General features: G+C 44.4%; 1 protein-coding gene across 3 annotated transcripts; it reads left to right on the top strand.

The window, feature by feature from the left end:
* Positions 1–4,607: 4,607 nt before the first annotated feature.
* HTATSF1 (HIV-1 Tat specific factor 1) lies at positions 4,608–21,929 on the top strand. 3 transcript variants are annotated; one of them, XM_044234381.1, is made up of 10 exons: positions 4,608–4,664; positions 4,856–5,113; positions 6,841–7,021; positions 7,673–7,720; positions 8,517–8,671; positions 10,823–10,986; positions 11,945–12,044; positions 17,658–17,747; positions 18,866–19,003; positions 19,667–21,929. In XM_044234381.1, the coding sequence occupies exons 2-10, from the start codon at positions 4,928–4,930 to the stop codon at positions 20,906–20,908; spliced, it is 2,304 nt and encodes a 767-aa protein (XP_044090316.1). In that variant the 5' UTR covers positions 4,608–4,664; positions 4,856–4,927; the 3' UTR covers positions 20,909–21,929. The 3 variants fall into 3 exon arrangements, with proteins under 3 accessions (XP_044090316.1, XP_044090315.1, XP_044090317.1); XM_044234380.1 differs by lacking the exon at positions 4,608–4,664 and having other exon boundaries at positions 4,804–5,113; XM_044234382.1 differs by lacking the exons at positions 4,608–4,664; positions 17,658–17,747 and having other exon boundaries at positions 4,804–5,113.
* The last annotated feature ends 291 nt before the right edge of the window (positions 21,930–22,220 follow it).

Below are 22,220 nucleotides of genomic sequence, written 5' to 3'. Positions count from 1 at the left end.
TTAGAAAATGTTTTCTCGGGGAAAATTAAAGTATATGTTTTGCTTGTGTCATTGTGAACTTTTGCTAATGATGTGGCCAGAAAAGGAATACGTATTAACACTAAACTTCACATTTCTGTAAAATTGTTTTACCAAAAGTCGGGGTGCCAATATTGTATTAGCGTTAGGCTGGACATTGTAATAAGTGGTGGGAAACAAATAAATATTAAATAAATCTTTAAAAATGAGTTTGTGTAACTTTATATTCTAAAAACAATAGTACTGACAGAATATAAATGAGAACCCAATTTAATAATAAAATTTAAGGTATTTTCTTTTAAAAAAATTATTTTAGAGAAAGAGAGAGCATGTGTGTGCATGTTAGCGGGGGGGGGGAGGGCTCGAGGCAGGGGAGGGGGAAGAGAGAGAGAGAATCTCAAGCAGACTCCCTGCTGAGCTTGGAGCCTGACTCAGAACACGATCCCAGGACCCCGAGATCATGACCTGAGCGCAAATCAAGGGCCAGCCAACTTAGATGCCCCTAAATTATTTTCAAGTCACGAATCTCCCAGAGATTTTACTATTTCCTCACTCCAAGTAAAAACTACGTCTTAAAGCACAGCATTTTAGAAATAACTCGTAGAAGTAGCAGATAACAAAAGCCAAGAAAGCTGTTTAGCAATTGATAAAACTAGAACTCAAAGAGCTTTCATTTTTCTCACTCTTAGTAATTTCTGACTTGGGGGATCTGACATAAAATAATCCCCTAAATGGTTTTATAGGGCATCAGCCCCCGCTCCTAGAGTTGGGGAATTTGGGATTAAAATCCATGGTTTCATTTTGTTTTGTTTTTTGGAGGGGGGTGGTCTCTTTTTTTTTTCTCAACAGATGATCCTAATTGGAGCCAACCTTATAACTAGGCCCCAATATCCACAATCTCTTTCACACTGCCTATTGTGGTGTGACTATTATTCCAGAAATGTGACTATGGAAGACTTCATTTCTTTGGAGAGTGTCCTAAATGGAGAAAAGGTAGATACCTGAAAAACAACTTCTGTATACTTCCTAATCTTGCTCAGGGTCTGCCCTGACCCCAGACATAGAATAAAAGACCATAATAATATGCTACAAAGCAGGAAAACAAAAATCACATATTTAGATATAGCCAAACTGGGCAATGGGTAAGTCTCCGTCATTGAAGTTGAAAGTGCCAGGAAACATTTTAACACTAGCATACCCACTGAAAGTAGCAAGTTTCGGTTCAAAGAATTTCTGTGGTTTCAACCATTTTAGGTCAGGGATCCATCAATCTTTTTGTCAAAAGTAGTTTCTTTTGTTTCCGCTAAGTGTTGAGATTACAGGAAATGGGGACAGGAAAATTCCTGAACAGGGTACAAAAAAATCTAGTTTGGTATAGTTCAGTAATCTTCCAGAGTTCCTAAGCCAGATAGGAGACTTCTTTGCTCAAGGAGTCTCTGCTTTTACAAGTTAATGTATATTTATTTTTTTTAAAGATTTTATTTATTTGACAGAGACAGACACAGTGAGAAAGGGAACACAAGCAGAGGGAGTGGGAGAGGGAGAAGCAGGCTTCCCGGTGAGCAGGGAGCCAGATGTAGGGCTCGATCCCAGGACCCAGGGATCATGACCTGAGCCAAAGACAGACACCCAATGACTGAACCATCCAGGCGCTGCAAGATGATGTATTTTTATCCACCAAGAAGGCCATGGCCTATTAGCCAGGAGTATAGCACGTATTGCCCTTAACAGAGGTTGAAAAGAGAAAGATGAAGATATTCAGAGAGAAGCTGGCTGTCTAGGTCCTGAGAACTGGTTGGGCTTCCTGGGTCCCGCAGCACCTCATGAGACCCATGTACATTCCCATCCGGGAATTTCAGGCGCCATCCTGGGAGACCATTAGAATAATAAATATATAATTTTTTGCTTGCTGCCTTGAGTGTTTCCGTGACTTGCAAAAACTCTTGAAAAAGACAGGTGACAAAGACAGAGATGCTTACAGATTACCTGTTACCAGGGAGTTCATTCTATGAGTTAGAAATAAGTTAGGGAAATAGGAACACACGGGAACCAGAACACACAGGAACCAGGCCTCACAGAGACAATAGCACTGTTAAAACAACTGTCAGGTCTGGGGGTGGGGTTATGGACATTGGGGAGGGTATGTGCTTTGGTGAGTGCTGTGAAGTGTGTAAACCTGGCGATGCACAGACCTGTACCCCTGGGGATAAAAATATATGTTTATAAAAAATAAATAAAAATAAAAAACTAATGAAAAAAAAAACTGTCAGGTCTCATGGCCAAACAGAGTGCCGCTGTAGGTATAAGTGTGCTTAGCTCCCAACTCTACTGCTCCATTATTATGGTGACTCAGTGACCCCTGTCACTGCCTCAGCTTCTCCTCTCACCCTTGGGGAACTTCCCCACAGCAGGGACCTGCTCTGCTTATTACCTTCTCTACGTGGGCCTTCCTGCCTCTGTGGCACTCTGACCAGGTCCCTGCCCACTCCATACTCATTCCTGTCCCTGGGAAAGGTGGTTTATTGGCCCATATAGGCCAATTCGGTCTAGAATGCAGAGCTACCCTATCAGGTCACCTCACGGGCCTCTGGGCAGCCTGTGGGCCACGGTGGCTAGGTCACATGGGACCCAGGCATAAGGAACCTTTTTGGTGACGTGTTCAGAGGGGACTGTGGATACAGCAGACACTCAACGGGTCACATGCAGTAGTAGGGCTGTGTAGCATATTATCACCTATGCTGTGAACTCACCCAGGAATGAAATGGGAGCCCAGGAACACATTGCAGAAAACAGCTGTACACTATTTTGGGACCCAGGAAGAAATACTTAGCAATGCTTAAATAAGCGAGCCTAATAAAACTCATGTTATCTATATTATAAAAATGCATGCAAGTTCAGTTCTCTGAAAGCCTGCAACAGAACAACAACTTCACGAAAAAGAAATGGAATTTAAAAAAGAAACACAAACCCAAGCTACTATTTAAAAACCACTGTTAGGGTTGAATCCATATTCTCACAGCTGGTATTTGGGGAGTTAAGATTTTCTAGAGCCCATACGCAACTGCTATATTTAGAAGCAAAGGTCACTGGAATTGCAGAACTTTCTTCTGGTAAGGTTTCCCCCACCCTCAAATCTGGTTTAAATTCAAAATTTTACCTCTATACATAATGGGTTTACTATCGTTAATTTTAAAGGAATTAACAAAAACTTTAAAACGGTTGTTTTTTTGTGCAACAAGTATGGATAAGAATCATGTACATAGGGACGCCTGGGTGGCTCCGTTGGTTAAGCGGCTGCCTTCGGCTCAGGTCATGATCCCAGCGTCCTGGGATGGAGTCCCACATCGGGCTCCTTGTTCGGCAGGGAGCCTGCTTCTCCCTCTGCCTCTGCCTGCCTCTCTGTCTGCCTGTGCTCGCTCGCTCTCTCTCCCTCTATCCCTGACAAATAAATAAATAAAATCTTAAAAAAAAAAAAAAGAATCATGTACATAAACAAGTGTGTCTCCCTTAAGCGGTGCCCTTCTTCTTGATGGCTGGCTCTCCAGAGCCTAGCACAGACCCTGTCACTTGGTTGCTCAATAAATTATCTGCCCGATAAAAAAAAGAAATTACAAAACTCTTTATTTTCTACGATAAATATGTAATTTGGGAAAAAGCTGCATAGAGGAAAAATATTCTGGGCTTTTCTAAAAGAAAGACAAAAAACCCGAAGTTACTGGGCCAGTAAAGGTGGTGCTTAGATACTTGGAGGTTTTACGTTTCAGGTTTGGAGCTTGAGCACCTCTGAATCATGGTGTTCAAGAGGAAGGCAGCTGCTACCCCCCCCATTCCCTGTCTTTCCAGAGTTGATCTCCAGCCTGAGAAGGTACCAGAGAGATAAAGGAGGGGCCTGAGGCTGGGAAAATAAGGTTGGTTCCCACCCATCGTTCGTTCATTCATTCATTCATTCATTCACTCACTCACTCACTCACCCAATACGCACTAGACACCACACCCTGTGCTAGGAGCTTAGGCCACGAACGTGACCAAGAGCCAGCGCCGATCCTAGGGAAATCATAAAGAACAAGCGGTTCCCATGCGGAACGGGGAAAGGAGGCCCAGCTTTTTCTCAGGAACACAAACCCATCCCGCCCGCCCGCCCCATCCACTCCCCCAAGATGGCGCCCGCCGAGTGGGAACATTCCCACGCCCCCGGCTGCCACCCGCCGCAGCCCCCGCGGAACCCAAGGTCCCCAGGCGCCGCCGGCCCCCGCGCCGCCCCCGCCCCCGCCCCGCCCCGGAGTCCGGGTGGGCTACGGCGCGTGACACCGGCGCGCGACCGCCGCGCGCCGCCCCCCGACGCCCCGCCCATAGGACCCAGCACCGCCCGCCCGCCTGCCAGCGTCGGCGCTTGTTGACGCCACTGGAGGCGTGTCGGCGCGACCCGCGACGTCGCGACGTGCCGACAATGGCGACTGCGTCAGCTTGAGCGGGCCTCAGTTTTCCAGCAATCTCCTGACGTTGGCGCGAGGGCCGTGGGGACTGCGGGAGCCTTGGGGGCTGCAGTCGTCTCAAACCCGGTCGGCGGCGGCGGCGGCGGCGCGCGTGCGCGCTCCCGCCACGCCTTGGGTCGAGCCGCTGCGCAGAGGCCCGGTGGAGCGAGCCAGGTGGGCGGCGGCGCGGCGGGGCTGCAAGCTGTGGCGCGCGCGCGCGCGCGGCGGGAGGGCGGGCGGAGCGGGGGGCGGCGCGGGCGCCGGGCGGCCCCGACCTCCCGGGGGCTGCTGGGGCGCCGCTGGGAGGCGTGCCGGGGGGCGGCGGGACGCGGGCCGAGTGCGGCTAACCTCCCTTTCTCTGTTAGCCTCTGGCTGCATCTCGGCCTCAGTGCTCCTCTTTGCTCGCGCAAAGCCTGTCCCTTGCCTAAGTCGGCAACATGAGCGGCAACAACTTGGATGGGAACGACGAGTTTGATGAGCAGTTGCGAATGCAAGAATTGTACGGCGACGCCAAGGACGGCGACACCCAGAAGGATCCCACTGGAGAACCCGATTCTTTCGGGCAGCAGCCGGCTGACACCCCCTATGAGTGGGACCTGGACAAGAAGGCTTGGTTCCCCAAGGTAGGAGAGGGGCACGGGCGCCACTGCAGCGCGGGCCCGCCGGGCCAGCCTCGCGAGGCGCCCCTTTTCCGTTTTCTTTGCTGAGGTCCTGAGTTAGAGCCCCATGGATAGTGACGTTTCTTTTTGTTGTTTCTGTTGCAGAACCGATGTATAGAGAAACGTAAATCTTTATAGAGATGTCTTAAGTGTGATTTAATTCTTAAGTCTTTTCTATGCCTTGTTAATTTTGTCTGTGAAGGTCACCGTTGGTTATTGCACCGGTGACTGCTTTTTATTGCAAAGAGGAAAAACACCAGGAGCAAATTTAGTAGCTGTTAATCTCAGATAGCCAACCTCACTTACCCTAGGAATTCTGCTATTTGTTTAGCTTACGTACCTTGTGCAAAAGGCAGCTTCTCGGTTTGAAAGAAAGTAGCCGTGTATATCTCTTTAGGGATTGAACTTTGTCTTGCACCTTTCTTTCCTATCAAATTTTGTCCCTAGGCATGTGTGTTTTAACCATGTAACCACAGGCGCAGAATAGGGGTGGAAAAGATCTATGTATATTTGTTTAGAGCGCTTGGAAATTGTTAAGTATTTTATTTCAGCTTCAAAGTAAAGTAACTGGTGTTAACTTGGTTCTGTAAACTTTGGGGTAAAAGTACCCTGTTAAGCAAAGTCTCATGTGGGTGGAAAAAGATACTGGGAGCACACTAACGGACTTGCAAGCTGGTAATATAAACCGTGTCTCGATTGTGTAATTCGTTGGCTACCCTTAAAATTATTTATTTCAAGTTTTTTATTTTCCATTGTGTATAGGTGTGTATGCTTCATTCCCTCCACGTTGTTAAATTTATGATTTTGCTTGTACTGGTCGTGCCAGCTTCAGAGCACATTTGGTTCCTGAGTACCTTTCACAGTTGTCTGATAATGGATTGATTTGTGACTGTTATCTTTTTATATTATAGAAGCCCATACCTCTTGGAACTGGGGGTTTAAAATTTCCCCCACTCCTGTGTGTGCGTAACATTGACCAGAATGAAGGAAGAACTCCTTTTTCTTTCATTGTGCAACTGTGCTTTATTTTTTTGCCCCCTAAAAGCCAGGAATATAGATGTTGAGTTGAATTCGTTCTTAGTTTGTTCTGACACTAAATGATAGTGTGATTTTAATTAGTGATGGAGTTAAAATAAACATTAGTTTTACAGTTGTTAGCCCCTGTCTCTTTTTACCAGATCAGTTCCATTCTGCGTGCTGTCTGCCTGCAGATAATCAAATATTTAGTGAGTGTATACTTTTGTGTATCTCTATGCAAAAGAAAAATTGGTGCTGGTATTAGATTATTAGTTGACTGTTGGTTTTTGTTCTGGTTTATTGTTATCTAGTATTTCCTTTATTGTATGTACTTGTAGCCTTAGTTAGGTAGACTGTAGAGAGGCAGTGATTTACAAATGAAGCAACAAGAAAACGTGCCAACATCACTTAAAATGCCAGTAGTATCTTAAAATTTTGTGCTGATAACCCAAATACCCATTTCTTATTTTTTTTAATCATTTTAATGCACATTTTTCACATAAGGTGACTACTCTGGCATTTACACCATTTACTACAACCGTTATCTGCAGAAGCACTTCTGTGTTCAGTTGTATAAACAGATGTGCTGAAATTTAACACTGTGTAAACTTTTTATGGGAAGAAATCATTTTTGAATTTCTGTTATCTGTGTGTGTGTTGAATTTTTTGTTTAGATCACTGAGGATTTCATTGCTACATATCAGGCCAATTATGGCTTTTCTAACGATGGGGCATCTAGCTCTACCGCAGATGTACAAGAAGTCAGTGCTCGGACTGCAGAAGAACCTCCACAAAGAAAAACCCCTGAACCCAGTGATCCCAAAAAGAGGGGAGAAAAGAGAAAGGCCGAATCAGGCAAGTGGATTTAGCTTGAAAAACAGGAATGTGAAAATTCTAAACGTTAGTATGTGTATATATGGTTGCTGTTTGGAAAATTATAGTAGGTTGAAGGAACCATAAGATGAGGGGTTTTTAAAAATTATTTGGGTTCATATAGTGACTCTCACACTAACTTGTGGGCATTGGGTAGGCTGTTTCAGTTCTGTGCCTCAGTTTTTTCCTTTGCAAAATAGAGCTGTTATCAAAAGTTCTGTTCATAAGATAATTTTCTTATATATTTTTAGCTTAATTAAATTGAACTCAAGGCAGTTTTGCCTCAGCTTGGCCATGTCTAACACAGTAGATTGGAGTCAGAAGCAACTTACGCATGCAGGGCCTAGTCAGTGCAAGGATGAGGTGTTTTTTTTTTTTCTTTTTAAGGTAGTATCAGAATCATAAAGAACCAGGATAACTAGGCATCCTTTTGTAGACAGGGCTTTGAAACTAATCTAATGTCCAAAGATCCAAATACTTTGAAAGCTGGACAGTGATTCGAGAGTTAGTCTCTCTTGTTCTAAGGGTAAGAAAAGTCCTGGAAGTTTCAAGAAACTGCTGCATTGTCAAGATTTCATAATGTGACTCTTACCTTTTCTTGCATGTGTTTTTTTTTTAAATTTTGATTTTTAGGATGGTTTCACGTTGAAGAAGACAGAAATACAAATGTATATGTGTCTGGTATGTGCACTTTTAAGTTTTTATTTGTTTGTTTATTTTAAGTAGGCTCCGCACCCACCATGGGGTGTGAACTCACCACCCTTAGACCAAGAGCTGTGCTCTACCAACTGAGCCAGCCAGGCGCCCCTCCTACCTCTTTTAAACAAATTTAGAGTAGAAAATACTTGATGGTTTGAGATTTTTCATGAAGCGGTTTATACTTTTCAACTTCTCTAAAATCTATTTTTTATCATTGTGCCCTTTTTTTTAATTCAGCAGTTGACATTTGTAAGGGGTGCATTTTTATTACAAAACTAAGAAACATGACAAGCATACAATTTTGTATGCCATCCTTTCTGTCTGCTGTAGGTAGCTGAGGGCAGTCTGCCCCTATAGTGATAGAAGGCTTAAGCAGAACACGAGATTTTTAAAAGATTTCATTTATTTATTTGAGAGAGAGAGACACAGCAAGAGAGGGAACCCAAGCAGGGGGAGTGGGAGAGGGAGAAGCCAGCTTCCCGCTAAGCAGAGAACCTGACACAGGACTCTATCCCAGGGTCCTGGGATAATGACCTGAGCCGAAGGCAGATGCTTAATGACTGAGCCACCCAGGCAGCCCGCAAAACATGCTTTTAGTATATATTTGAACACATTAAAACGTGACATTTCCTCAATTATCTAGGTGTGAGATTTTTTACAGACATTTAGAAAATCAGATTTGAGCTCATCTAAATTGTAGATTTCTAATTGGTAGAATGCTTAAGTAACCTACACTGTTACTGTACATGCCTTTGTGATTTTCTCCCTAATGTTACAGGTTTGCCTCCAGACATTACAGTGGATGAATTTATACAGCTCATGTCCAAGTTTGGCATTATTATGAGAGATCCTCAAACGGAAGAATTTAAGGTCAAACTGTACAAAGATAATCAAGGAAATCTTAAAGGAGATGGTCTTTGCTGTTATTTGAAGGTCAGTTATGTGGTCAGATACGTTTTTTGTATTTCCATTTATAACTCAGGAATCAGGGCTATAATTTCGTATGAATGATAACCAAGACAGAACTACACAGAACGGGATGTGAAGAAAACTAAAATTTCAGATTGTGCCAGTGTGTATCGCATTGGTGAGGTTATTTATTCGTAGTAGGAAAATACGTTCTCAGGCCAAGGTATTATGTAAGTTACGCGCCTGAAGTGCTTCTTTTGTCTTGAAAGAATTCTCACCGCAGAGATCTCTTTAGGACTCTGTCGTATATAATTGACTCAGAACACATTTTAAAAATCCACAAAGAAAAGAAAGCCGGTAACATTTCATTTACCCACTGGAATGAATGGGACCGGGATTCGGCAAACTCTAGCCTGCTGCTTGTTTTTGTAAATATGGTTTTATCGAACGCGGTAACATTCCTTCGTTCCTTGACTTGTTCGTCGGGGGCTGCTTTTGTGTTTCAGCGCATACCACATGGCCCGCAAAGCCTAAAATACTTACTAACTGGCCCTTTACAAAAAAGTTTTCTGAGCCTTGAATTCAGCCGTGAAGGAGAGGAGAGCCGTGCCTGCTCTTTGAAATGTATTTGGAATGGGAGAGAAGAGAGATCGGTATTAATAGAAATTTGCAGAACTCGATGTGTTCATGGCCCCATCAGTTAATTGCACGGGGAAAGCTCAGTCAAAGATAGGCACCATTTCCAGAACCTCTCTCACCTTAGGGGTATGTTTTATGCGTTATCGTAGAATGCAGGAGAAATGTGCACAACGGTGATGTGTACTTGTGTCATGGAAGGTGAAGATAATTACAAAGTAAAATCAAACGTACTAAACAACAGTACCAACACCACAGGTGTGTTGTTGAGTGTACAGCATTTTGGTGAAATCAGAAAGGGGTAGGGTAAAGCCAACAGCTCTTTGGAAGATAGCTTTTGAATCTGGTTCTTGAATGTGAATGGGCCCATCCATGAGTATGGCCGAAGGAGAGTTTTACGTGTTCTTCAAGGGTTATTAAAAATCTGTGAACAGATTCTTAGGCAGTTTGATTGGATTTTCTACTTTTTTAAAGAGGAAAAAATGGGGGTTTGAGTAAGTTGATAAAAAGTACAAGATTGGCCACCCAGTGAATTAAGTTCCCAAAAAATATAACTAAGGGACACCTGGGTGGCTCAGTCGATTAAACATCTGACCCTTGGTTTCAGATCAGGTCATGATTTCAGGGTTGTGAGATGGAGCCCCGCGTTGGGCTCTGTACTCGGTGTGGGGTCCTCCCTCTTTCTCCCCCTCTGCTCTTCCCCCCCTCCTCCCCTCCCTCCCCCCCTTCTTCCCTTTCCCCCCTTCTCTCCCCTCTTTTCCTCCTCTCCTCCTCTCCTCCTCCCGACCTCCCCACCCACTCACGCTCACATGCTCATGGGCATCCACTGTCTCTCTCTAAATACAATCTTTTAAAGATACATGATTGTTCTAAGATCCATATTGTGCAGTTAAGTTCAGTTATATTTTGTTTTCCTCGGGTCCTCAGATCTTTGACTCTGCATAGGGCTGACAGAATCCACAAATGTATTTAATATACAAGTCATCAGATAATCATCTTCACATTATGTCACAGACCTACATTTTAATAGGTGAACAAAGCAATGAAAGGCTGGCTGTGCTATCCCCAGTTCTTTGAGTCATCTAGTCTTTTAAGAAGGAATACTTTAGAATTTTAAAACTGGAATGTACCTTAGAAATCACACAAGTCCATCTGCCTCTTGAGAAATTGAGACTCCAAGAGGCAGCACTAACTATTCAATAATAATGTAATTTATTGAGCACCTGCTGTATGCCAGTCCTATCCTTTATGTGCATTCTTCCATTTGATTTTATCAAGAACCCTGCAAAGAAGGCATTTCTCTTCCCATTTTACAGATGAAGAAATTGAATAACTTGCCCAGGTTCACAAAGCTGGTTGAGGACAGCTGTGTCTAGAGCGCAGGTTTCCTGATAAGGCAAACTATAGAGTTCTTTATCTCAAAGGAGGTAGTTATGATGAAATCTTTATTGTGTGTATAGTCTCGTTCGTCCAAAAAAACCTCCCAGAGTTTCATTGCAGCATGTAAATTCCTGACTCTCTCATTTTACCTTTACAAAGAGGGAATCTGTGGATCTCGCATTAAAACTTTTGGATGAAGATGAAATTAGAGGCTACAAATTACATGTTGAAGTGGCCAAGTTTCAGCTGAAGGGGGAATACGATGCCTCAAAGAAGAAGAAGAAGTGCAAAGACTACAAGAAAAAGCTGTCTCTGCAACAGAAGTTTGTGTCGTTTTTCCCTTTTTGAAAGATTTCCTATAAATATCCTAGAGTGTGTCTTTGGGATAGCCCCCTACCTAGTTCTGTTCCATCAGATGTATGTATATATTATTTTCAAAGAATTCCATTAGATCATCAGAAACCTTCAGTTATCTGTACTGTAGAATGATCTGCCAATGGCGGGGTTTTTTTTCCCCCTTTCCTGGGGCATTTACTGGTAATACCGCACGGGCTTCAGTGAGGTGAGAGGGCCATCTCTTTGGAAGAAGTCGAACATCAGACTAAATAAAATAGTTTAGGCTTGTGTAGCAGATCCCTTCGTTCATTTTTGATGTGGATTGACAGCAGCTCCCCTGGGAGCTAAAGCATTAAGTACTTTCTTTTATCAGAGTGGGTTCTGAGAACATTTCTAACGCTGCTCAAACCAAAGATACGGCGATCACACAAGAGTTGAGTTGTGATTGCCTGTAGTTTTTACAGGGATAGTTAGACTAGATCCCTACCAATTTTATATAAACACCTGTCCCGTAAAATTTAAGATTACGTAACAGGGTAGTTTTACATACTTCAGTGTGATCATAAAATGCCTAAAAACCAATACAATTTTGAACTTACTTTTTGCCCTCAAAGTGTAGTCGTGCATACCAGACAGACAAATACTAAATAATCGGTACTTTCCTGTAAGAGTCTTATTAGAATGTTTGTAACCAGACTGCAGTTCTGAGAAAAGGTCCACTCTGAGGATTTCAGACCCTGGGTCCGTCTTTGAGTCACCCATCACTGTTACTACTTCAAAAAGTCTCCCAGTGGGAACTGGGACTAACCTACATATGGGTATTTTGGAATCAAATAATTAGTATCATTAAGTACTCGATAAAGGAGGATTGTAGCAGCTCCTTTTCTCCTCTCCCACAAGGATGAAACAAAATTGAGTTTCTTGTTCCTGCTTTATCACATTTAGGCAGTTGGACTGGAGACCCGAGAGACGGGCTGGCCCATCCCGGATGCGCCACGAGCGAGTCGTCATCATCAAAAATATGTTCCATCCGATGGATTTTGAGGTAGGAGGTGATATTCCCGCTGATGGAAATGTTGATGTGCTTTCTTTCAAGGGAGCCCAAAGTTTGCCTCGCCCCCGTGTTGCTCCTGCCCCAATCCTACACAACCACATAGCTGGCAAGGTAGGAAAATAGAGCGAAGTAAGAGTCCATCAGAGTGTCCTTCTAGTTCCCCAGGGAACACCGTTTAATGCCTACACTCTGGCCGCATGTGGCAGCGACTTGAGGAAATCATTATAAAAACATGATCACTGAACAATTTCTGGGCACTGCTTGCGGATTTTGAGTGCATTTCCCCAAGGACAGGCTGGTTTCGGTGGGGAGTCATTTCCCACTTGCAAATGGGAACTTCACTTTGGGACTATAAATCTGATCCTTAAAACAAAAAACAAACAACAACAACAACAACAAAAAAACCCCCTCGGGTTCACCATTTAAATATCGGCTCCCGGGATTTAAATGGTGATGGTGGCTTTTCGAGACCTGACTTGTACATAGTGCTTTCGTGGCTGTTGGGAGGACTTCATGATACTTACTGTCCGTGTAAACTTCTTACTAAGAGCAGCAAGTGAAAGTGACAGCAGAACGAGGTGCTCGGGGGTGCGGGAGGGGTACAAGGCCTAGACCGCCGCCGCGGCGCCTTGCGCTGCCTCGCGCTGCCTCCTGCCTCTTACTCTGGTCGGTGTTTCCCACAGACCCGTGGCCGCATTTGTGGAAAAACAAGGCTTTATTCTCTGCCTGGAATCTGAAAGTAACGATCACCAGCTACACTCGAGATAGAGAAAGGCAACAAGTAACCGTAAAGAGAACACATGAGAAAAAAGAAATTTCGTACTGTACCACACCAGGTTTACAAATGATCTGGTTGCACCTGAAGCCCCCTCTTAGTCCTTCTGTGCATTGAAACAGTGAGAACACCAGTTTCATTGTAGCCCCTTCGGAGAGGACCCCGGAGTGGTCTGTGGAGCTTGTCCGGGCCAGTAGTGATATGATAGGGTTCAGGGTGTACCCTGCGTTCTCGGTGTACCCATGGGGTCTGTGTATCTCGAGGTCCCTGGAGAGAGATATGTGCTCAATTTGTAACATTGGATGTCCCTTCTGGGCAGAATTCTGAAGACTCTTGAAACAGTCTTTGAAACATTCTCCCTGCTAGGCAGGGATTTGAGAGGAGTTTGTAACTGGATCAGGGTGTCTGGTCCGCTAGCTGCAGGTCCGGATTTCTTACAGTTCATCTCGTTTTATCCGCCACGTAAATAACTGCCTTTTTCAAAATTACATGACCTGTTAACGTCTATGACTTAACATCCTTGATGCATGCGTTCCATACTTGGCAGTGCTCGAATGTGAATGTTAATGCAAACTTAAGGCAAATTACCTGGAGCCTCGGTAAGTAGAAGTCTGTTGCATAATTAGGTATGTGTGTTTTGCCCCCTGCCTTGCTCATTGACCACGTAACCTGAATCTGGCGATTACATTGTGCAGACTTCGTTTTCCCAAGCGTCACGAGCACCCTTTCCTCCGGAAAGCCACCTTCACTTTATTTTGACCCCAACAAATTCCTCCAGTGGATCGCTTTAAGGATAGAAGGTTCACGCTTGTAACCTCTTTGTTCTTTTTTCAAACGCTCTTAACTGTTTTCCGTGTAAACTTCACCTTGGAGTTACAGAGCCTTTAAATTACCTGTTGAGCCTAAGTCCTCTTACACTTCTATTTTCATTTATACCAGTTTGAAAACCTGTTCATAACGTTTATCATTACCCGAAAGAACCGGATCTCCTCTGCTAGAATGTGAGCTCCAAGAGAGCCAGGCTCCGTCCCCCTCGTTTGCTGTTGGATTCCCAGCGGTTAGAATTCTGCCTGGTATACAGTAGACCCTCAATATGTATTTGTTTTTACAGACCCTCAATATTTATATGAAGAAAGAGTGAAAGAATGATTGCACAGGAGCCCTGTCACGAGGCAGAGTCCTTTGCCTCACTCCTTGGATAACACGTTTTCTCTTGAGCATCTTTGCAAATGAAGGAAATCATTTCGCGTGCTCTCCCTGTCTGCCTGTCTGCCTGCCCTTGTGCGGTCGGCCAGCTCCATGAGAGCCTGGCAGACAGAGGGATTTGTCATGCGTTGGGTGGTTTTGGTTTTTTTTTTTTTTAAAGGTTGATTTATTTGCTTTAGAGGAGAGAGCGAGCGTGCACGCGAGCCAGGGGGAGGGCAAAGGGAGAAAGAGAAAGTGCTTGGTTTTTGTTCCTGGTCTCTGCGGACCTGAACTTCAAAGTGCGTCAGTATAAATCTGTCCAGCGTAGTGACTGTCCAGTAGGGTAGACTCTGGCCGCATGTGGTTATTTAAATGTAACCGAAATGAAAGAAAGCTAAGAATGGAATTCCTCAGTCCTGCCAGCCCTTTGTATCTGATAATGCGGATCCTCATTGGTCACCGCAGGAAGTTCTGTTGGACACCGCTGGTGTAGACGCTGTAGGACTCGTACGGGTGTGAGGCCAGAAAATGTGCTACTGGACGTTTTGAGGGGAGTGTTTGACTGGACTAAAGATTCCGTGTGAAAGCAGAAATGGACTTGTCGGGTTCCCGGGGTGTCAGAAAGAAACTAGATTTTAGGGGGCAGGTGCGATGTATTTTCACCCCACAAACAGTTGACCAGCGTGAGAAGCAGAATACCTAAAAATACTCTTTGGTTATCAGGGTGAACAATGCAAAGGCTAATATTTTTAAGGTAACTTCAGAGGGTTTTCAGTATTTAATTCAAAGCCTTATTAAAAAAGGAATGCCTGGGGGTGCCTGGCTGTCTCGGGCAGGAGAGGGTATGACTCTTGATCTCGGGGTTGTGGGTTCAAGCCCCACACGGGATACAGACATCACTGTAAAAAGCAATGAACTTTGAAAAATAAGTAAGTAAAACTACATACTTGGCCAGTTTGAGTACTAGGAGTGGAAGAACCAAAACTGTGTGTTGCAGATGCGGGTTTCTCATTCTCCACATCAGCACTGGCCAACAAACCCAATGTGAGCCACACGCATAGCTTAGATTTTTCCAGGAGCCACAGTTTGACTAGAACACAAAATAGGGGAAATTACTCTTAATAATGAACTTTATTTAACCCCATATAACCAAAATATTTTTAATTTTAACATGTGACATAAAAATACTAATGAGTTACGTTAACCCTTTGGTACTAAATCTTCAAAATCTGGTGTTCGTGTCACACTTGGAACACACCTGAATGGGAACTAGCCACATTTTAAGTGCTCAGTGGCCACATGTGGTTAGTGGCCACCGTCGTGGCCAGTGTAAGTTTAGATTGGAAAGGAATGAGAAATATGGTTTATTTCTTCTGGGAAAACAGACCACCACCACCACCCCCGAAAAAAAATTAGGAGTGTTGAGCAGGAAGGTTTCAATGCATCTGTCTGATTTTCATCTCAAGTCTGTTGCTTGCTAAGTGTTACGTTTAAAAATTTTCCATTCTTAGCTATGTTAAAGAGTTTTCCTAGAGGAGGGGAATATTATCGTTAAGCTTCAGGCTACTACACAGCAGTGACGCTGCATTAGCTTTTCAAGCTGGTATAAATGAAAACGGAAGTGTAGGAAGATTTTGGCTAAAATCTGATATCCTTGTAGAAAAAGTGCTGAGACTTTGCTACAGAAATAGAGTGAGTGGTGTGGCCCCCCCACACACAATGTAATCACACTTAAATTTGTTAAATATTTTGAAATAGTATTTTGTATGTTTTTACTATAATACTGATTTCCCTTGGTGAATAAAGTTAAGGTATTTGGAGTGATTTTTTCTAACTCTAAAAAAGCTTTTTATTGACTATTCACCATGTGGAAACACCTGTGCTGGGTTCTGTGAGGCAGACGAAACATTTAGACCAAATTCCTGCCTTTGCAAAGCACACAGTCTGATAGCAGCTGACCACACACACACACACACACACACACCCCCCTCAAGGCCACCACATGCCTTTTATGCTCCGGTTCCCATTCCTCTCAACAGCATCTTCTCCAAAATGAGATTTTATAAGTGGGGGCAATCCAGCTGTACTTTTAGAAGGCTCAGATTTCTAGGATTCTCTTTTATTTTAAATTTGATGTCAGTATCTGCCTGCAAGCTCTTTATTTTTGCTTTTTGAGAGAACTTTAGGAGGGAAAAGGCACTTTTTTGTTGTTCTTTGCAGTTCTTCTTTAGTTGGTGAGGAAAATAAAAACCTGTGAGCAAGATGAAGTTTAATGTTTCCTAAAAAGCATAAGTCTACTCCAGTAGAAGTTCATATGTAGGATGTTTTGTTTATATGTGTGTGTAGTTGCAATTCAGGTCGCTAATGTAACATTTTGTGAGCCCTTTTCATGCACTGGGACTTGCAGAGAGACTGGCTAATTCCTCCAGGTGATCTGAAGTCCTTTTGTTGTGGGTCAGAGAGTCCACTCAAACCCAGGACCACCAGAAGCAGCAGCATTTGAATGCTCCTAATTGACTCACAGTTGCAAGAAATCAACAGCTTAAGAATGTATTTTTTATTATTTATTTATTTATTTATTTATAAGAATTTTTTTAAGTTTTTTTTTTTAATTTGACAGAGCGAGATCACAAGTAGGCAGAGAGGCAGGCAGAGAGAGAGAGGAGGAGGAAGCAGGCTCCCTGCTGAGCAGAGAGTCCAATGTGGGGCTCAATCCCAGGACCCTGGGATCATGACCTGAGCCGAAGGCAGAGGCTTAACCCACTGAGCCACCCAGGCGCCCCAAGAATATATTTTTTTAAAGATTTTATTCATTTGAGAGCGAGCGAGCACACAAGCAGGAGTTGGGGAGGGGGCGGGTGCCAAGGGAGAGGGAAAAGCAGACTCCCTGCTGAGCAGGGAGCCCAACATGGGGCTTGACCCCGGGACCCTGAGATCACAGCCAGAGCCAAAGGGACGCTTAATGGACTGAGCCCCCCAGGCGCCCCAGGAATGTATTGTGTGCTTATTAGCAGCTCTTTATTTGTGTGGTTCTGTTGCAGTGTGGTAGGAGGTGAGATGAACAGGAATCCTTAAAAGGGAGGTTTACCCTGTGAGTTAAAATAGAATCTTGGAAGCACAAAGAACTATCTTAGAACACTTAGTCAATGCGAGGGATAGATGTCTCCCCATTACAGCATTTCTGTAAATAGGAATCCATGCAAAACCCAAAGCAGAGAGCTCTCTGGTCAGTACGGTCATGATGCCTGTGCAGAACAGGAATTAGCAGCGTCTGACTTTGTATGTGCCGGAGGACCTTTTTCCTGAGCTTACAGCTGCTGTTCTTTGGGATTTCCAGCCCTCCTCCCTCCAGCTCCCGCCCCTCTGCTCCAGCACGGTCCCGCCGCTGCCCCCCATGCTTAGCCATGCTTAGCCGTTCCCTCCAGCTGGAAGCAGGGCCACCCCTGTAGCAGCGGCTGCAGCCTTGGTGATCTGACGTCATTTGGTTTTGACTTTTTAAAATTTTGGAGCCCGCAGATAAGAGTAACTACTTTTAAGTAAAACCTTTTTCTGTACGCTGGTTTGTCAAAGCAAGAAATTTGATTTCTCAGGGTTTATATTTAAAGAAGGGGGCAGATCTGTTTTAATCGTGTGTATGTTTGCAGGATGATCCATTGGTGCTGAATGAAATCAGAGAAGACCTTCGAGTAGAGTGTTCAAAGTTTGGACAAATTAGGAAGCTCCTTCTCTTTGATGTAAGTTTGTGGCTTAGACAAATGATCCCTAAGCTATTGTTCTTTCCATTTGATAAGTTCTTCCCAGGTGGCAGTATGTCCCCGACTTTGGATTCATGTTTTTGTATGGTAGGTCTGCTATCTTGTGGTAGTCCTCTGTTAGCAATAATTAGATGAACGTGGATCGGAAATCAGGGCCTTGGTAGACTCGGTATGCCTCGGTGATTTCCCGTTACTATCACTCTGGAGTATACGATCGGGTGAAAGGAAGTACGAGAAAGACGTGTGAGACCTTGTGGTTCCCTGTTGGCCCACCTTTCCCCACCTTTGTGAATCATTCTCCTCCTCCATGTTTGAAGAACAACAATCAAGCAAGATATTTGTCTGTTCCCGTTCCTACTCTTTGTACTTCCAAGATCAACACATAATAATGAAAAGAGTCGCCATGTATTGATTGCATATGAGCTACTGTGTGTGTTACCTCCTTTAATCCTCATGATCGTTTGAGGTAGGTGCATACTATTATACCCATTTTACAGATGAGGAAGCTGGAAGTTTTAGAGATTGAGTGAGCTCCTTGCTCAAGGTCATTCCGCTGTTAAGTGGCACAGAGCCAGAATTTAAATCCAGGGCTATTTGACTGGACAGTTCACACTCATTAACAACTATACCATCTTGCTTCTCTTTAGGCGGTGTTGTCAGCAGAAGCATTTCCGAGGTCGCCATGCTTGGTTCTTGCTAAACAAGATTAAGCTAAAGAAGCAGCTAGCTTTGGGGCGCCTGGGTGGCTCAGTCCGTTAAGCGACTGCCTTCTGCTTGGGTCATGGTTGCCGGGTCCTGGGATCGAGCTCTGCATCAGGCTCCCTACTCAGCGGGGAGTCTCCTTCTCCCTCCGTCCCTCCCCCTGCTCATGTGCTCTTCCTCTCTCTCTCTCTTTCAAATAAGTAAATAATATCTTGAAGAAAAAAGAAGCAGCTAGCTTCAAGTCGCTGGCTGGTGTACAAAGGAAGAATGGCTTCATACATAAAACCTTTAAGCTTAAATCATCAGAAAGAACACTCCTGCATACCGGTTTTGTCAGGTGTGTATGTTTTATTTTTAATTTTCTCATTCATTCCTTCTTTTTCCTACCTTTCTAGAGACACCCAGATGGTGTGGCCTCTGTGTCCTTCAGGGATCCAGAGGAAGCTGATTATTGTATCCAGACTCTTGACGGAAGGTGGTTCGGGGGCCGTCAAATCACTGCCCAGGCATGGGATGGAACTACAGATTATCAGGTAAATTCTACAACTGTCGAGGGCACGTAAATTGAATCATTACTAAAAAACACTGATCTAGTGGTCCTTCAAAATAAATTTTGGGTTCAGTGCAATCTATTTAATGTAACAGTACTTCTGAATTATACTTTATGTTCAGAGCATAGAAAGAAAAATGTTTCAGTCTTTTAGCTTATAAGTGAAGCATGGAGAGAGTTCCAATATTAACTTTTTCACTGGTGAAACATTTCTGCAGGACTGTAGTATTGGGCATTTTTTTAAAAATGATCTTAAGACCAACTCTAGTGGACTGATACGTAAAGTTTTGAAAACTGAAGATAAGGAAATGCTCTGATTTCCTAAGAAGAGATGCCTTATGAAATCAGGACACTTGTGTCAGTATCAGAAGTATGTAGAGAGGGGCGCCTGGGTGGCTCAGAGGGTTAAAGTCTCTGCCGTCGGCTCAGGTCATGATCCTAGGCTCCTGGGATCGAGCCCCACATCGGGCTCTCTCCTTGGTGGGAAGCCTGCTTCCTCCTCTCTCTCTGCCTGGCTCTCTGCCTACTTGTGATCTCTTTGTCGAATAAATAAATAAAATCTTTAAAAAAAAAAAAAGAAGTATGTAGAGAGATTACTTCTTTGTGCCCAGAACTTACCTTAATGGCAATTACCATTTCTCCGCAGGTGGAAGAGACCACAAGGGAAAGGGAGGAGAGGCTGAGAGGATGGGAGGCGTTCCTCAATGCTCCCGAGGCCAACAGAGGCCTTCGGCGTTCGAATTCCGTTTGTGCTTCGGAAAGGGCAGGGCCTTCTAGAGTAAGGCATTTTTCAGAGCACCCTAGTACATCGAAAATGAATGCACAAGAAGCCGCCAACGAAATGGCATTCGAAGAACCTATCGATGAAAAGAAGTTTGAAAAAACCGAAGATGGAGGAGAATTTGAAGGCGATGCTTCTGAGAAAGATGCCAAAGAAAGTGGCCCCGAGAAAGAGGCTGAAGAAGGCTGCCCCCAGAAAGAACCTGAAGAAGGTGGCGTCAAGACAGAGTCCGAGGAAGGCTGCCCCAAGAGAGAGCGCGAAGACGACTACCCTGAGAGAGAGCCTGGAGAAGGCAGTCCTGCGAAAGAGTTTGAAGAGGGTAGTCCTAAAACGGAGGCTAAAGAGAATGGCCCCGAACAGGAATCCAAAAAGAAGAGGCTCAAAAATGATTATGAAGAGAATGGCCTTGAAAAGGAATCTGACCAAGATGGCCCCAGCAAAGCGTACGAAGGGGAGGAGAGCCCCCAAAAGGAGTCTGATGAAGACGACTCAGAAAGGGAATCCGAAGAAGATGACTGCTCTGAAAAGCAGTTCGAAGAGGGCTCTGAGAAAGAGTTTGAAGAGAACGGCCTGGAGAAGGATTTTGAGGAGGAGGGCTCCGACAGGGAGTTCGGCGAAAACCTTCTTGATCGGGAGTTCGACGACAATGACTCTGACAAGTCAGAATTTGGAGATAGCAGCTCCGAAAGAGTGTTCGAGGAGGAAGTCTCCGAGAGAGAGTTTGACGAAGAGTCCGATGACAAGGAAGAAGGGGAAGACACGTACGAAAAGGTGTTCGATGACGAGTCGGACGAAAAAGAGGACGAAGACTACGCAGATGAAAAGGGGCTCGAAGAAGCTGAAGAGAAGATGTTTGAAGACTCAGACGACAAAGAAGACGAGGAAGGAGTCGAGGTAAAGGAAGATGAAGAGGCGGACGAGAAGATGTTCGAAGAAGACGATTCCAACGGGAAGCTGTTTGACGACGAGGATTCCAGCGAGAAGCTGTTCGACGACTCTGACGAGAGAGGGACAGTGAGGGGCGTGGGGAATGCGAAAGACGAAGGGCCCCTGTCCACGGGCAGCAGCTTCGTCCTCAGCAGCGACGACGACGTCGAAGACATTTAATCCCTTCAACTTGCTTTGTAGGGAGCTTCCTCCATCCGCGTTCAGCCCGCGCTCCGGGGTCATTGCTAGTCGTGCTACATGAACGTGTGCCTAGTGGTAGGAAACCAGCAGAATAACGCATTGAAGTTTTCACTGTTACCTGTACTTGGTGATCTTAAATCTGTGTTAATTGGCCGTTCAGGTAAAACTTCCTAGTATAATGCAAGTCAGCTGGGTACTCGTCCTTTGTCAGATTTGTTAAACGCATGCAGAATAATATTTTTTAAAGTATTCTGACTGAAGTTTGTGATAATTCCAAAATAAAAACAAGTTGTTAATATGCTGAAACTGGAGAACTGGACTTGCGTTACGTTGCATTTTAAATTCTTGCTGTTGCTTTATTCATACTCAAGTGTGGTGTTTGTGAGGACTTGATAAAGCTAAAGCTCGTAGGAGTCTTCTTGCTTCCAGCTTCCGTCAGCACTTAATCCCCGTTTCCCTCCCTATCCCAGAACATGTTACTAAACTTACAAGGTAAATAACACTCTGGAGTTGTTCCCTGCCTAGTCCTTGTGAGCTACTTTCACTTGTTTTCTTTCCCACCCCCTTGCCGCGAAAACGGACTCTGAGATGTGTGAAAGTCGACTCCCGGAGGTCCCAGCTTCCGGTACTGGAAATACGGAGGAGATTAGAATTCTCCAGTGTACTGTGGGGGCCCCTTGAGAAGCTGATTGAAGTCATGGGACCTTTCCCCAGAAAAATGTGTGCACACACTACACAGCTTTTTTTGTATACACTTTTCAGAGGTTCATGGGTCCCCTGGAGTTCAAGATCTACTTGTATCATGCATACTTCGGTTTTTTGTTCTAGATACATGGTGCCTAGTACTGTGCTGAGTTGTGTAGTCCCAATAAGAATTGGAGTCTTTCTTGATTGTGCTTTCCAAATTAAGTATTGGTGAATTGACTTCTGCTGTAGCATTAAGAAGTGACTCTCGTGAAGTAGAAGCATTAAAATAAACTGCATTGGTGCTTTTTCATTATACCGTCTGTAAGTGTAATTATTGTCCTTTTCAGACCAAAAAAAAAAGAAGAATCCTTGTATTTCAAGCCAAGGCTGAGAATTTAGTGGTTGATGTCTGGGATTTCTTAAAATCTCGGGATTTTCAGGGCACCTGGGTGGCCCAGTGGGTTAAGCCTCTGCCTTCGGCTCAGGTCATGGTCTCAGGGTCCTGGGATCGAGTCCCGCATCGGGTTCTCTGCTCAGCAGGGAGCCTGCTTCCCCCTGTGTCTCTGCCTGCCTCTCTGCCTCCTTGCGCACGCGCTCTCTCTCT

Source organism: Neovison vison, chromosome X (genome assembly GCF_020171115.1).
Source record: "Neovison vison isolate M4711 chromosome X, ASM_NN_V1, whole genome shotgun sequence".
Classification (NCBI taxonomy): Eukaryota; Metazoa; Chordata; class Mammalia; order Carnivora; family Mustelidae; genus Neogale; species Neogale vison.
The sequence above is the reverse complement of the archived record's forward strand: the minus strand, read 5'-3'. Positions and strand labels throughout refer to the sequence as shown.